General features: G+C 39.2%; 2 protein-coding genes across 3 annotated transcripts in view; both read left to right on the forward strand.

The window, feature by feature from the left end:
- The window catches only part of FAM135B (family with sequence similarity 135 member B), a 441,077-nt gene that overhangs the window by 216,133 nt on the left and 209,616 nt on the right, over positions 1–15,328 (forward strand). The gene's annotated exons all lie outside the window — the stretch shown is intronic.
- LOC140498203 (phosphoglycerate kinase 1-like) lies at positions 9,785–11,822 on the forward strand. The gene has a single exon (XM_072599464.1). It carries the CDS (start codon positions 9,800–9,802, stop codon positions 10,550–10,552), a length of 753 nt encoding a protein of 250 aa, XP_072455565.1. The 5' UTR covers positions 9,785–9,799; the 3' UTR covers positions 10,553–11,822.

Raw genomic sequence — 15,328 nt, forward strand, 5'->3', positions numbered from 1 at the left:
GTATTATTTCCCTCACAGGACTGCTGAGAGGTTTCAAAGTGGCAATGTTAGAGCTCTGAAATACATTTCTAAAATATTGTTGTCATCTGTTTCATCTTCAGCAGAATTATCTTTTTTACCATCGCTGTCACTGTTACCACTGCTGTCCTGACTACTACATAATCTCTGATGGGGAGGCTAGATAATCGCAGGAGAAACAACAGTCTTGGACCTAGATGGTGGAGACTTGGGTTTGAATTCTATCTTTCCTAGAGTCATTTAGTAGTTGCATGACCCTGTGAGGCAAGCTGTTTAACCTCAGTTTCCTAGTCTGTGCAGTCAGGATAATCACCTATGCACTTCCTACCTCTCAGGGGCGTTAAAAACTAAGTGATTTCTAAACCTTAAGTTCAGTTCAGCGGAAGTTTGTACAACCACATCTTTTTAATGACTGGGTTGGATTAGGGAATGCCTGAGTTCTCCTGTGATCCTCAGTGTAGTTATTCTGTGAGCCTGCCATGTGCAGACTGACAGCATCTGCACTAAGGCCTGGGGAAAGTGGAAGGATGACTGAAACATAGCTCTGCTGAATAGAAAGGTACTATGCATGCACAAATAACCATGATGGAACATGGAGGGAGAGAAGCAGAGCCTTTCTGATGAGAAGATGTAGAGTGCATTGTGATTTATAGGATAAAACTGTGAATTTGGTGCTGCAAGCTTCATTTTTCCTGTTTTACAGATGAAGACCTTAAAGTTCAAAGAAGGTACCATCAGATAGATAGTATGTATGACAGCCAGAGATTCAATTCAAGTCTTCTCACTCCAAACCCAAAGTTTTTCTGCCTTTGTGTAGAGCTAACTCTGGTCAAGATGGGTATTTTATTAGAAAAAAGATCTGTTTTTTTCCTGATCATTTTGGGTAAGATGCTAAGCTGTATAAATTATTTCCCCTTTAGCACAGTGCCAGACTTCAGCTTAAAAAAGTCCAAGGTCTCAAACTGCATCCTGGATCATCTCCAGTCATCCTGATTGATATTTGGCCACTGGACCCAGATGACTCTGGAGGAGAAAGTGAGGCTGTTGACTTTGCACAGCCCTCACTCACTCACCTCATATTCAATTGCAAGTCATGTCATCATCTCCCTGATGTCATGATACTCTTCAAGAATGAAAGACAAACCACAACCACAACCAGGCATATAGTAGGTGCTTAAGAAATATTTATTGAATTGATTACGTTGGTCTACCCCTGGCCAACATCTATTCAAATGTGAAAGGAAATAAGACACTTTGCTCACTGGGATGTATACTAACCTGTGAGTCAGATATTGGTCCCAGCCTGGCTCTTCCAATAACTCATTAGGTGACCTTGAAGAAGTCACAGCTCTCTCATTCTCTGTCTCTGTCTCTGTCTCTGTCTCTCACTCTCTCTCTCTCTCTGTCTGTCTGTCTGTCTGTCTCTCTCTCTCTCACACACACACACACACACACAGAGTGGTGGGCATATCAACATAGAAATCTATTATAAGGAAACTTAGTAACATGGAATGAAACTTTCACTTAGGGGGACATTGTCCTTGTATACAAAAGCTCCATTGTACCCACAAAATCAGCTTTTGTTTCATCCATCAAATGGCTCCTGCTTTATAGTGGAAAAGTGAAAAAAGCAAATGTGTTTATATTTTTAAACATCTAAATTAATAGGAAATTCCCATCATGTTTTTTACCTCTTCACAGAGGCTCTAGAGAGTTTTAGATACGATTCTTCATAATTCTTCTTCCTAGCTAATTGGAAATGCCACATGGAGAGGTTCAGATAAGAGAATCATCTTTGAAGTGTTTGGCTTTTAATCAAAATGGACCTAAATGAGTAATGTTACCTACCCAACCCTACTTTAAAAAGAGAGTGTATCAAATTTAGCCACTCTGATTTAGTATGAAAGATCTTGTTTGAACATTATACTTGGTTTGACAATATGTGAATGTTGAAATATAAAGTCCTCTGGCATTTAAGGCTCTTTAAAACCTGGTCAAGTCTTTTCAACCTTACTCCATACACTCTCCAATCCAGGGAAAGTTTCCTGATTGCTACTTCAAATTAAAGCCAACTAGCTTTTTATTAATCACTTACTATGTGCCAGGCCCTGTACTAAATATTTCTTCAAATTCCATCCCCCATCTCCATGTCTTTGCACAGCTATCCTTCATGCCTGAAATGCTCTCCTTTTTCACTTTTGCTTTTTGAACATTATTGACTTCATTTAAGATTCAATTAATAGGCTAACTTTTACAGGAAACCTTTCCAATCCTCCCACCCACTTGAACCTTTTACTTATGTATGTATTTATTAATTTTCGTATTGTTCCCCTCAGTGTGTAAACTCTTTGGATACAGTGGCTGTATTTGTATTATTGCTTTTTTTTGTAACCTCACATTGCCTGACACAAAGTAAGTGCCTACAGTCATGCTGACTGGTTGATTATTCCTAGCAGAACTAAGTTCAAGGGCCTTCCCTGTCACTAGTTTTATGGTCTAGTCATCCCATTTCTCTTAACCTCAGTTTTCTTTTTTGGTAATAAGTGAATAATAACAATTGTACTGGTTGATTCAGAAGACTATTGATGAGGACAGAGCTTTGTCCCAGGAAACCACTCTCTCATTTGATATGTAAGGAGACCTAGGGCCAAAGATATGCATTGCTTCCTATCTGTCCCCAACTCTGATTTATTTGTACAAACCGCTGCCTCATCAGCCTTTAAAAAGAGGAACTCTAGTTTACAGAATCACATCTCAGATTCGAAAGTGATCTCAAAGGGCAATTAATCCAACTTTAACATCAGGGCAGTTAGATAGGCTTAGACACTTACTAGCTATGTGACCCTGGGCAAGTCACTTAACCCTATTTATTTCAGTTTCCTCATCCATAAAATGAGCTGGAGAAGAAAATGGCAAATCATTACAGTATCTTTTCCATGAAAATCCCAGATGGGGTCATGAAGATTTGGACATGACTGAAATGTCATGATTAATCATGCCTCCATTAATTAATCCTCATCAATTAATGCCTCCATAATCCCAGTCTCTTTTAGATGAATTATTTTTTTTAGCTATGTCTACTTCATTTTTTAAAGTAAACCTAGAAATTTCAAGCTGTTGTACTTCAAGCTGGACATAGAGGATGTCCAGCAGATCTTTCTCTGCCATTCTTATGATCTATTTCTTAAGCATTTATTAAATGCTAACTATAATGTGGTCATTTTCCTAGACCCTAGTACTTCACAAACAAAAGTGAATCTGCCTCAAAGAGCTGACATTTTTAAAATAGTGTTTTATTTTTCCCAATAACATGTAAAGACAATTATAACATTCATTGTTTTAAATTTTGATTTCCAAATTCATTAGTATCCAAAACAGTAAGCAATTTGATACAGATTATACGTATATGATCATGCTAAACATATTTCCATATTAGTCATTCTGTAAAAGAAGATACAGATTAAAAAAGGAAAAAGAAATGGGAAAAACATAAGTAAAGTGAAAAACAATATGCCTCTATCTGCATTCAAGCTCCATCAGTTCTTTTCCTGGATTTCGATATCATTTTACATCATGAGTCCTTTGGCATTATCTTAGATCACTGTGTTGTTGAGAATAGCTGTCATTCAAAGTTGATCATCACACAATATTGCTGTTACTATGTACAATGGTCTTCTGGTTCTGCTCACTTCACCTTGCATTGGTTCATATAAAGCTTTCTAATTTTTTTTTCTGAAATAACCCTACTCGTCATTTCTCATAGCACAATAGTATTCCATCACAACTGGCTATTCCCTCAATTTCCAATTCTTTGCCACCACAAATAGAACTTCTATAAATATTTTTGGACAAATAGTCCTTTTACTTTTTAAAAAAATTCATTGGAATATAGATCTAGTACTGCTATTGCTGGATGAAAGGATATACAAAGTTTTGTAGCCCTTTGGGTATAGTTCCAAATTGCCCTCCTAATGGAGAAGACATGTTCATATGTATATGTAAAATACCTATAAAGGAGATAGGCTGACCTTGGAGGGAAAAGTGCTAGCTGCTGAAAGGGAGGAGAGTAAACGAGAAAAGGTCACATACAGAAGAAAAGACCCTTATGAGCTGATGTCTAAGAAAAAACAAACAAACAGGAATTCTGAAATGTGGAACTGAGGGATGAGAGCACGCTAAGTAAGAAGGACAGTCAGTTCCAAGGCATGGGGATGGGAGATGTAGTCATGTCATATAATTTGTTTATAATCCATGAATCTGTGGGTTTAAGGAGATAAGTAGAAATAAGGAAACTAAGATTCAATAGTAGTATCAAATCTGGGACTATAAAGGAGGTCTCCAGACTTCCCAGTTCAGTATTTTCCTTTCATACTCTGCATTCCTCTCAGTTGACTCCCAAACACAGTGACTGACCTTTCTTCTAATGAGTTGCTGGCATATATAGTATGGTGGTTAGAGTCCTTGCTGGGAACTTTGTTTGCTGATCTGGAAAATGAGGCAATTGGGACTAAATGATTTATGTGATTCATTCCAGCCTTCATATTCTGTAATATTTCCATCTGTTTTTTGAGGGGAGTTGTGGTGGAGGGGGAACATAATGTCATCTTTTCAGATAAGCCTATGTTGATGAAGTGCACCCTAAAACAATGTCATATATATGTATATATACACACATGTATACATATATGTATATGTATACATAAGTATATATACATATACACATGTGTGTGTGCTTATTGATCAAATTGATGACAGGCCAGATCTTTTCCAAGGTTAAACTTGTCATTAGAGTGTTCTAAACCTGTCCACCATAATAAGAAGAATTAAACAATGATAATAATGTTTTTTAAATGGTCTTTACAAAAGAAAAATGGTTTTTTTTCTTACCATCACATGTAATTTACCAACTCTGTGAGGCAGGTAATTCTCTGGGGCATTTTTCCTGGATGATTCTTCTCTGAGTCTCAGCAAACTAATTTGGGATAGGTCATTCCATGGTGGATGGAGCACTGGGCCTGAAGTCAAAAAGACCTGAGTTCAAGTCAAGCTTCAGAGACTTAGTAGCTGAGTTACCGTGGGCAAGTCACAGCTTCTTTTTGCCCCAGTTTCCTCATCTGTAAAATGGGGATAATAACAACACCTACTTCACAGAGTTGTGAGGATCAAATGAGACAATATTGATAAAAAGCACTTAGCACAGTGCTTAGCATAGCAGGCAGGCAATATATACATATGATTATGTATATGTGTATGTACATGTATATATATGTGTGTATGTATATGTGTATATGTATACACACACATGTATGTATGTGTGTATGTGTGTATATATATATATATATGTATATATATATATATATATATATACATGTATGTATATTCCATCATTTGGCAAGTGAGTAGGTTTATCTGGATGTCTTCTAAGGTCCCTTCCAGCTCTGAATTTTTGCTCTTGTAATCTCACTTTAACATCTGAAGAAAATGAGACTCAGACATGGGGAGTCTTTTTCTAAATCATACACTTAGGTGGCAAAGTGGAGACTCACTCTGGGTAACGATTCCAGTTCTAGTGCTCTTCAGTCTCTCCCCTGCCTAAAAGCTTTTATGCAGAGAGCTAGATTTAATATCAAACCCTTAGTGTTTAAATAAAATAGTAAACTTCTCATCATTTCCCCACTGTGCTCCTGTCATTGGGTCATCATCGTCATCTACAAAAACCCATGTCTCCCCCTCTCTGGCCTGCCTCCTTTCCCACTCCTACACTTGTACAAACCAGATTCACCTTGAGGATGATAGATGAGCATTAGCTTGTGTGGCAACAGGCCTCCTGGACACCATATCTAAACCACATCCCTCCCTCCTTTCTAGCTACCCTTTATGTGGTGTCTTCTCCGATCAGAATTGAAGCTCCTTGAGGAAGGGGATTGTTTCATTTTTATTTTTGTGTCCCCAGTGTTTCACAGTGCCTGGAACATAGTAAGTTCATAATTAATTCTAATATATCTGATCAAATATCTGTCCTACTGAGCTATCTACCAACATACCAATCTACCTCTATCTATATATTTAAATCTAACATAGGATCCTATTCTCCCCATGGATGGATTGGGTAAAGTCACAATTTATTTGAATGGCAGCTAGGTGACAAAGTGGATAGAGTCTGAGTCAAATCTCTCCTCAGACACTTAATAACTATGTAACTTTGGGCAAGTCCCTTCACCCTGTTTGCCTTAGTTTCCTCATATGTAAAATGAGCTGGAGAAGGAAATGGCAAACCACTCTAGTATCTTTGCCAAGAAAATCCCTAAATAAGATCATGAAGAGTTGAACACAACTAAAACAACTGAACAAAACAATTCATGGCCCTGCCCGCCCTATGGATAGGTTTGGATTTTATTTGAAAAGTACTCATCCCGAAAAAGAAAGCTGAATTGGACACTTTTCGTTTAGGTTTTTCCATGCTCTGTCATGTAGCAAAACTGTCATTGGCTATGAAATGGTACTTGACTCCCCAAGGAAAGCGTGAGATTAACTCTCACTCGACATAATTTTAAGAGAAGCTTTGGTCACAGCTGTTAAAGAATGGTAAGATTATAGATTTTGAGGTGGAAGGGACCACCCTTAGAGGCCATATAATTAACCCTCTTCGCTTACCAAATGAGGAAGCTGAAGGTCAGAGAGGCTAACAATGAATCGCTCAAGTTTGCACAAGTAGAAAGTGAGGAAGTTGGGATTTAAATCAATGTCCTTTGACTCTTAATCCTGTGTCTTTTTAATGATATTATTGTGAACCAAGGCATAATGATTTTAAAAGAAGCAGTGGGGACAGGACTGGGAGAAGAAGGCATTTCCTGGTTAATATTCTATTGCCAAAATGACCCAAATTAAACAGAGTTCAGTAGTAGTAAAGAAAACTAGAATCATTATGAGGCAAGTAATTCCAAGATAGAGTGCTGGAGTTGGCCTCAGGAAGACCTGAGTTCAAATCTGTCCTCAGACATTTGCCAGTTGTGTGACCCTGGACAAGTCATTTAACCCTGTTTGTCTCAGTTTCCTAATCTGTAAAATTAGCTGGAGAAGGAAGTGGCAAACCACTCCAGTATTTTCACCAAGAAAACCACTCACAAAGAGTTAGATACAACTGAATTAACTGATCAACAACAGAACTCTAGGCCAAGCTAACTAGAGAGCAGACCGATAAGGAATACAGGATTGAAGCTGACAGGGTTGTTTGAAATCATAGATGTCACCTGTCAATGGAGAACATATTGGTTTTTTGTTTGTTTTTCTAGCTATGACTCATTCTGCCTTGTTTGTCAACCACAAAACACCATTAAAGTTAGAAAGCCACCAGGAGGAAGCATTTTCAGTGGGAAGCAGCAATTTGGGAAAGGCTGGAACTGTATTCTAAGCCTTTCAGTGTTTAGGGCTAGCTCATGTAACAGGGGATAGGGAGAGAGGGCTAGCCCTAGAATCTGAGGTCTGTGAACTTAGGAAAAAAACTCTGATAGCCTCATTTTATTATAATTGACTTCCTTTATGATCCTATATATTTTATTTTATGGTTTAAAAATATTCTGAGGTTTCACCAGATTCTCCAAGTGGTCCTTAACTAAATTAAAAAAAAATGAGGTTAAGAACTCCTGATAGAGAATCTTGTTCATGCACCATCATCAGCATTCTCAGCCCATTTTCTCAGCAACATAGTGGGGATTATTATAACAATTTCATAAAAGACTACCGTAGTTTGTTGTAAGGAAAGTTATCTAAAGTACCAAAGAAATGTGAGCTTTCATTGTTAATGTGGATGTTTCCTGGAGACAGGCTTTTTATCATCAGCATGTTAAGGATTGGTAATTTTGTAGATGGGAGCAGTCTTTTCATAGATATAGATTGTAATTCCTCCATACCTCATTAGATTGCCAACGAGAGAAGTTGTGGCTGAAAAATTCATTATTTTTTAGCCAAGCTGGTGGTAAACATCTCAGAATTTACCTGTTTTACCATACTTATTCATTTGTTTTTTATTCTCCAGGCCACCTCGACCCTACAATGAGCTTTCAGTGGAGGTTCATGTCCACATGGAGCTTAATTTTCATAGTATTTCCAAAGGCTGACATTATCATTACTCCCATTTGAGAGAGGATAAACTGAGCCCTAGAGGCATAAGTGACTTGTCCAGTGCTATTATTGCATTTGTCCTTCGTTCTCGAAGAGGATCATGATATCAAGATAATGACATGACTTGCACTTGACTTTGTTTTGAGTGAGGGAGAGCTGTGAAGGTCACCAGCCTCACTTCTCCTCCAGAGCCATCTGGATCCAGTGACCAGATATTCATCAGGATGACTGGAGATGGCCCAGGATGCACTTGTCTGGTGTTATAAGTTAGTAAATGGTAGAGCCAGGTCTTAAGCTTACATCATCACACACTACTCAGAGGCTTTTCAGCTAGCTAGTTGAAACAGTAGATAGAAACCTGAACTTGAGTCAGGAAAACCTCGATTCAATTCCTGCTTTAAATCTGAGAGATAGGTGGAAACATAGATAGATGACTGGACCTGGAGTCATGAGGACCTGAGTTGAAATCTGACCCATACTCTTATTAGCTGTGTGACCCTGGGCAAGTCACTTAACCCTCTTTGCCCCATTTTCCTCATCTGTGTGTGTGTGTGTTCGTCCTTCATTGCTGAAGAAGACCATGCCATCAGAGAAATAATGACATGACTTGCACTTGACTTCATTTTGAATGAGGAAGGGCTGTGCAGGTCACCAACCTTACTTCTCCTCCGCAGCCAGCTGAATCCAGTGACCAGATATTCATCAGGATGACTGGAGATGACCCAGGATGAGGCAGGTGGAGTTAAGTGACTTGCCCAAGGTCATACAACTAGTGAGTGTCAAGTGTCTGAGGTGAGATTTGAACTCAGGTCCTCCTGACTCCTGCACTGGTGTTCTCCTCACTGCACCACCTAGCTGTCCTGCCCCTCATCTGTAAAATGAGATGGAAAAAGAAGTGGTAAACTGTTCCAGTATCTTTGCCAAGAATATCCTATATGGGGTAATGAAGAGTCAAACATGACTGAAAAATGCCTGACTGATCTGAACCATAGACAAGTCACTTAAAACTTGTGAACTGGGGTTTCCTCATCTTTAAAATTACTGAGTTCAATGTCAAACCTTGAATGTGAGCAGTTAATTTTTTTAAACTTTCTTTTGGATTCCAACTATTCTAAACTGTGGACACTGCTATAGTTGCTGTATTATCAAAGTAAAGTTTCATAGTTTTGGAGGCTCAGAGAAAATGTTTGATCCCCTATCTTATTGCTTATGTGATCCAGAAATCTCTCTTCCTCTATACAATGAGAATATTAATAGTACCTACCTCACAGGATTGTTGTGAGGACCAAATGATAAACTATGTAAAGTATTTCATAAGCAATTAAATATTTGTAAATGCTATGTATTCTTTTTTGGTGGGAAGGAAATAGAAAACTACTGCAGTATCTTTACCAAGAAAACCCCAAAAGGGGTCATGGAGAGTTGGACATGACTGAAACAACTCAACAACAACAAAATCTATTATTTTTATTATTTTAATGTCACAAAAATAAGTAAGGAAATCTCCAAACCTTAGCATCTAGAAAAGGAGGAATATTACCTTTGGGGAAAAAGTGAAAGAAAAAACAAAAAGGAAGCACAAGAAAAATAACATTGAGGCTGACCCTGGTGTGCTGAGCACCTCCTAACTCTAGCAAGCCGAGCTTCAGCCGCTGCCGCCATGCTGCCCTGCAGCTGCCCTGCTGCTCCGCCGCCGCCCTGCCGAGCCTGCCGTCTCCTCACTGCCAACATATCTCTTTCCAGAAAACTGACCTTGGACAAGGTGAACCTGAAAGATTGTGTAGGTCCAGAAGTGGAGCAAGCCTGTGCTAACCCACCTAATGGTTCTATCATTTTTCTGGAGAATCTTCGCTTCCATGTAGAAGAAGAAGGAAAAGGCAAAGATGCTTCTGGGAACAAGATCAAAGCTGAGCCAGCCAAAATGGAAGCCTTCCAAGCATCCCTCTCCAAGCTGGGGGACATCTATGTCAATGATGCTTTTAGAACTGCTCACCGTGCCCACAGTTCCATGGTGGGAGTGAATCTGCCCCAGAAGGCATGTGGTTTCCTCATGAAAAAGGAGCTGACCTCTTTTGCCAAGGCTCTGGAGAGCCCTGAGAGGCTCTTCCTGGCCATCTTGGGTGGAGCTAAAGTTGCCCACAAAATCCAGTTGATCAACAATATGCTAGACAAAGTCAATGAGATAATCATTGATGGTGGGATGGGTTTCACCTTCCTCAAGGTGCTCAACAACATGGAGATCGGAACTTCTCTTTTTGATGAAGAGGGGGCCAAGATTGTCAAGGACCTGATGGCCAAGACTGAGAAGAACAGCGTCAAGATCACATTGCCTGTTGACTTTGTCACAGCAGACAAGTTTGATGAAAATGCCAAGACTGGCCAAGCCACAATGGCCTCTGGCATTCCTGCCTGATGGATGGGTTTGGACTGTGGCCCCAAGAGCAGCAAGAAGTATGTGGAAGTTGTGACCTGGGCAAAACAGATTGTGTGGAATGGACCTCTTGGAGTATTTGAGTGGGAAACCTTTGCTCGAGGAACCAAAGAGCTAATGAACAATGTGGTGGAGGCCACCAAGAGGGGCTGCATCACTATCATAGGTGGTGGGGATACTGCCACTTGCTGTGCCAAATGGAACACTGAGGACAAAGTCAGCCATGTCAGCACTGGGGGTGGTGCAAGTCTGGAGCTGCTGGAGGGCAAAGTCCTTCCTAGGGTGGCCACCCTGAGCAATATCTAATGGACTCCACTTTCCTGCCTGCTGGTTCCTGTGCACAGCCCTTCCAACATGACCCTGCAGTGCTTCCAGTCCCTTTCCTTGGCATTAGGCAAGTTTCTCCCTCAAGACTCAACCAGTGGCCAGAAGATGGGGCAATGAGAACCCCAGAAGCAGCTCAACTCACCTTGTTGGTTCCTGGGTGTGCCTGTTGTCAGATCTCACTTGAACTTCCTTAGTGCATCTAAACCATTGTTGTGATCTGTAGAGTGTGTATATATATTTTGCCTTTAGAAAGAAAAATCAAAGCAAAAGCTGCTGTTAGCCATACTCTCTTGAAATAGTGTGTTCTGTTCAGCTTTCTTAGCAGCTGTTTTTGTCATTACCCGCACACAGCATGGAAACAAGAAGAAGCTCCAGTTTGGGGTGGGGGGGGAAGGTTGACCTGTTAAATAAACATTTCATAAAAGTGCCAGTTCAAAAAAAAAAAAGAAAAATAACATTGGATTCCTTTACCACTTTCCTAGCATCTATGAGATTCTTCTCCACCTATGCCAGCTTCCTCACTTGGCTGGTGGCTGTGCATTGAGAGTAATGAATATGTTTGTGGGGTACCACTAATTTTGCACACACTGAAAGGCTGTGTTTATCTAATGTAGAGGGGGTGTGACCCAAGCCTCTCTAGTTTGTTGCACATAATGATTATATCTTTGGGTAATTAAAACCTCAGCCATGACACACACTCTGCAGGAGGTGTCTCATTTTCATTAGTCAATTTGCATACTTCCAGGCAACATGAATGGAGATAGTTTATGGAGCTTCCTTTTCTTTTACAGAGTCGGCAAAAACAAGCTTAAATAATGAGAACAGTTTTCTGTCTCAGGGCACCTATTTTAATTCCTGCTGTTTCTAAAGAAAGGCAGCATGGCACAGTGGGAAGTGCACTTGATCTGGAGTCAGAGGAACCCTACCCAGGTTCAAATCACACCTTAGTTACTTACAATCTGTTTGACCTTGGGCAAGTCACTCAGGCTTTTCCTCACATTTTTTTCCCATCATTTTGAAATTGAGAGATGTGAACTAGATGATCCCTCTTATTGCTTCCAGTTATAAAGAACAGAACAGAAAAGGGAAGTGAACAGACTTTTAGCAGCTAGGTAGCATAATAGAAAGACTTTTTAAATCAAATTTAGACATTTTCAAATTTAAATCTTTTCAACACTTCCTTGATCTGCTTGTTGCACAATAACCCTTTGAGAAGTGGAAACAAGCAGTCTGGTATGGCCTGTCTGTGTTGAAGCCATGCTAACTCTTTGGGATCACTGTCTCTTTTTCTAGGTGCTCACTAACTATTCATTTTACAACTCATTTAAGGTTTTTCTGGGACCTGAAATCAAACTCACTGGCTTGGAGTTGGCATACTATAACCTTTTTTTCCTGGTAGCAAATCTCTGAATAAAGAAAGTCCTTTAGCTGTGATTGAACACTTATATTCATCTTCCTGCTATCTACTTTAGTTCAAGAGACTAATTAAGTGACTACAATTTGCAAGGTGCTCAGTTCAGAACCAAGAGAGGTATAAAGGTGAATAATGTATTTCATTGTAGCCATCATCAATGAATATATATATGTATATATATATAGATATAGATATATAGATATAGATATAGATACATACGTACATATACTTGTATGCATGCATAGGTATATATGTACATATGTGTGTGTATACATAGACATACATACGTATATATCAGTCATCATTGTTAATAATTTCCTCATATCATCATTACATTTTTTCAGTGGTAGGTAAGACATACATTATTTCCCCCAACTTTTAGATGAGAAAACTGATTCCCAGTAATGTTATATTCCAGAGATGCAAAGTCATTCACCCCTTTAGTATATCCAGGATTTAAAGCAATACATGATGGTCAAGAGGTAACTGGTGGCATAGACAATAGATCACTGGGCTGGGAATTAGAAAGACCTGAGTTGAGATTCCCTTCTGTGTGATCCTGGGCCAGTTACTTAACCTCTATTTGCCTCAGTTTCCTCAACTGTAACATGGGGATAATACTGTCGTATCTTTCTGGGTTATTTTGAGACTCAAGTAAGATAATATTTGCTAAAAGTGCTTAGCATAGTGCCTGGTGCATAGTAGATAAAATATAAATGCTTAAATATGAAATATGTATTTATATATATATGTGTGTATGTGTGTATGTTTGTGTATATGTGTGTGTGTGTGTGTGTATCCCACTTAGCTCCTACTGTCTTAGCAATGACAAAGAAAGAGAGATTCTTTCCAGAGTCCTCCTTAATAGACTGATTCTTCATCTGGAAGATGCTCATCTACCTGAGAGCTAGTATGACTTCATATAGGATTGAGGACCCTGTATGTATTTTGCAGATGATTGTGAATTCAGTGCAACTTCTGAAGCTGAGATGCAACAAAGTATGGATTAATTCTCTGCTGTTTGTGCTAATTTTAGTCTAATAATCAATATCAAGAAAACAGGTACTCCCTCAGTCAGCACCATACCATCCATCTGTAGAGACATCAGTTACAGCAAATGGAGAAGTTTTGAATATTGTGGATAAATTCACTTACTTTAGCAATATACTTTCCAAACATGTCCACATGGATAATAAGGGCAAGCTCAATATTTGGGAGTCTCCAGAGCAAAGTGTGAGAGAAAAGAGGTATTAGACTGACTACCAAACTGAAGGTCTGTGGAGCCACTGTGCTGACCTCACTGTCCACGGGCCTGTGAAACCTGGAAGTATACCAGCGCCATGCCAGAAAACTGAATCGCTTCCATTTGAATTGTCTTAGAAAGATTCTGAAAATCACTTGCCAAGGTAAGGTACTGGATACTGGGTACTCATCAAGGAAGATGCTATACCCCATGAGAAAGGCATAATTGCAGTGGCTCAAAATAAATGTGAGATGTGCAAATTTAGAGACATCTCCTATCCAAATGTTCATGTGAGTTATTTGTGCCCAGCCTGTGGTGGAGGTCTGAGTTCACATTGATCTGATCAGCCACAGTCAATCACACTGTACTGCAATTCCTTTCATGTCTTAGATATTTTTTTTCTCAGTGACACATGAATTTTAATCATCCTTCAAGACCATCTGATCACTTTTCTCTGTACTAGCAAAGGACTCTCCAATTCATTTGGTAGTTCCAAAATACATGTATACTTTGACTAAGAGAACACCTCTTTAGTGCTGTCATTCACCAGGTGATATGACAGATTAATAGTCAAATTGGACAAAAAATTATAAGTAGAAAACATTGACTGTTAATTAGACATGATATGCTAGAAATTCAGCCTAAATACTATCCTAGAAGATTTAAATGGCTATGGAATGACATTTTAAAATCTTGCTCTTCTACCCACTTTTCCTTTGCCAACTGAAAAATAGTCAGGTAAGAATTTTAATCCAAAAGAGAACTTTTTCCATAAATGATCAAGCAATGATATTTGGAAGTCAGGGCACCATAGGCCTAGGAGGCAAAGAGGGAAAATAAATGTTTCTGTGTTCAGAATGGTAAATATTCTTATCATACCCCGCATCCTTTCTGTGAGAGGGTCTAGGAGTATCTGATTTCCCTAATATTTCTCCTGGGGGGGGGGGGTCTCTTTGGGAATCCTGGAAAGAGTATAGAAGCGATTTGATGATAGATAGAAATTAATTTTGATTGTATTGGGATGTGGTGGTGACGGCATTTGATGAAGACGAGGTGAATTTTACAGACAGAAATTGGTAAAAGTCTGGAGGCATCAGGCAGTACTGGAATCCTTGGTATTTCCTCAAGAGTATTCTCCTTTCTCTGATCATTTTATTGTGTCAGCATGTAAGGGAAGGAGGGGCAGGGAAGGGGGCAATGGGATATTTTTGCTTATAGAAACTTTTGCTAGCATTTTAGCATCATAGATTTTAGAGTTGGAAGAGTTCACATAAGATCATAGTATCACACACCATGAGATGAAAAAGACCCTAAAAGACATATAATCTACCCCTCTCATCTTATGTGAGAAATTAAAAACCCAAAGAGGGCAAGTGATTTGCCCAAAGTCACATATGTATCATGCATCAGAGCTAGCTTTTGAATTCTGGTGCTCTGACTCTACTACATTCAAGACTCTGTCCACTGTACCATAGTAGTCATAGCTTTGTTCCCTTTCCCAACTCTGTGATCCTGGGTCAAGTCTTTGGATTTCAGTTTCTTCATCTGTAAAATAAAGTCCTGAAGAGAGATAATCTCTAAATCAATGATTAAAAATAATAGCCCACATTTACACAATAATTTAAGATTTGCTAGATATTTTCCTCACAACTTCCTTAAGGCATAGGAAGCACAGTTTTACATATATGGAAACTGAGGCCTAAAGATTTGAATTGATGTGCCTATGGTCACACAACTATCACCCTGGCATTTGAGCCCAGGTTTTCTGACTATA

Source organism: Notamacropus eugenii, chromosome 4 (genome assembly GCF_028372415.1).
Source record: "Notamacropus eugenii isolate mMacEug1 chromosome 4, mMacEug1.pri_v2, whole genome shotgun sequence".
Classification (NCBI taxonomy): Eukaryota; Metazoa; Chordata; class Mammalia; order Diprotodontia; family Macropodidae; genus Notamacropus; species Notamacropus eugenii.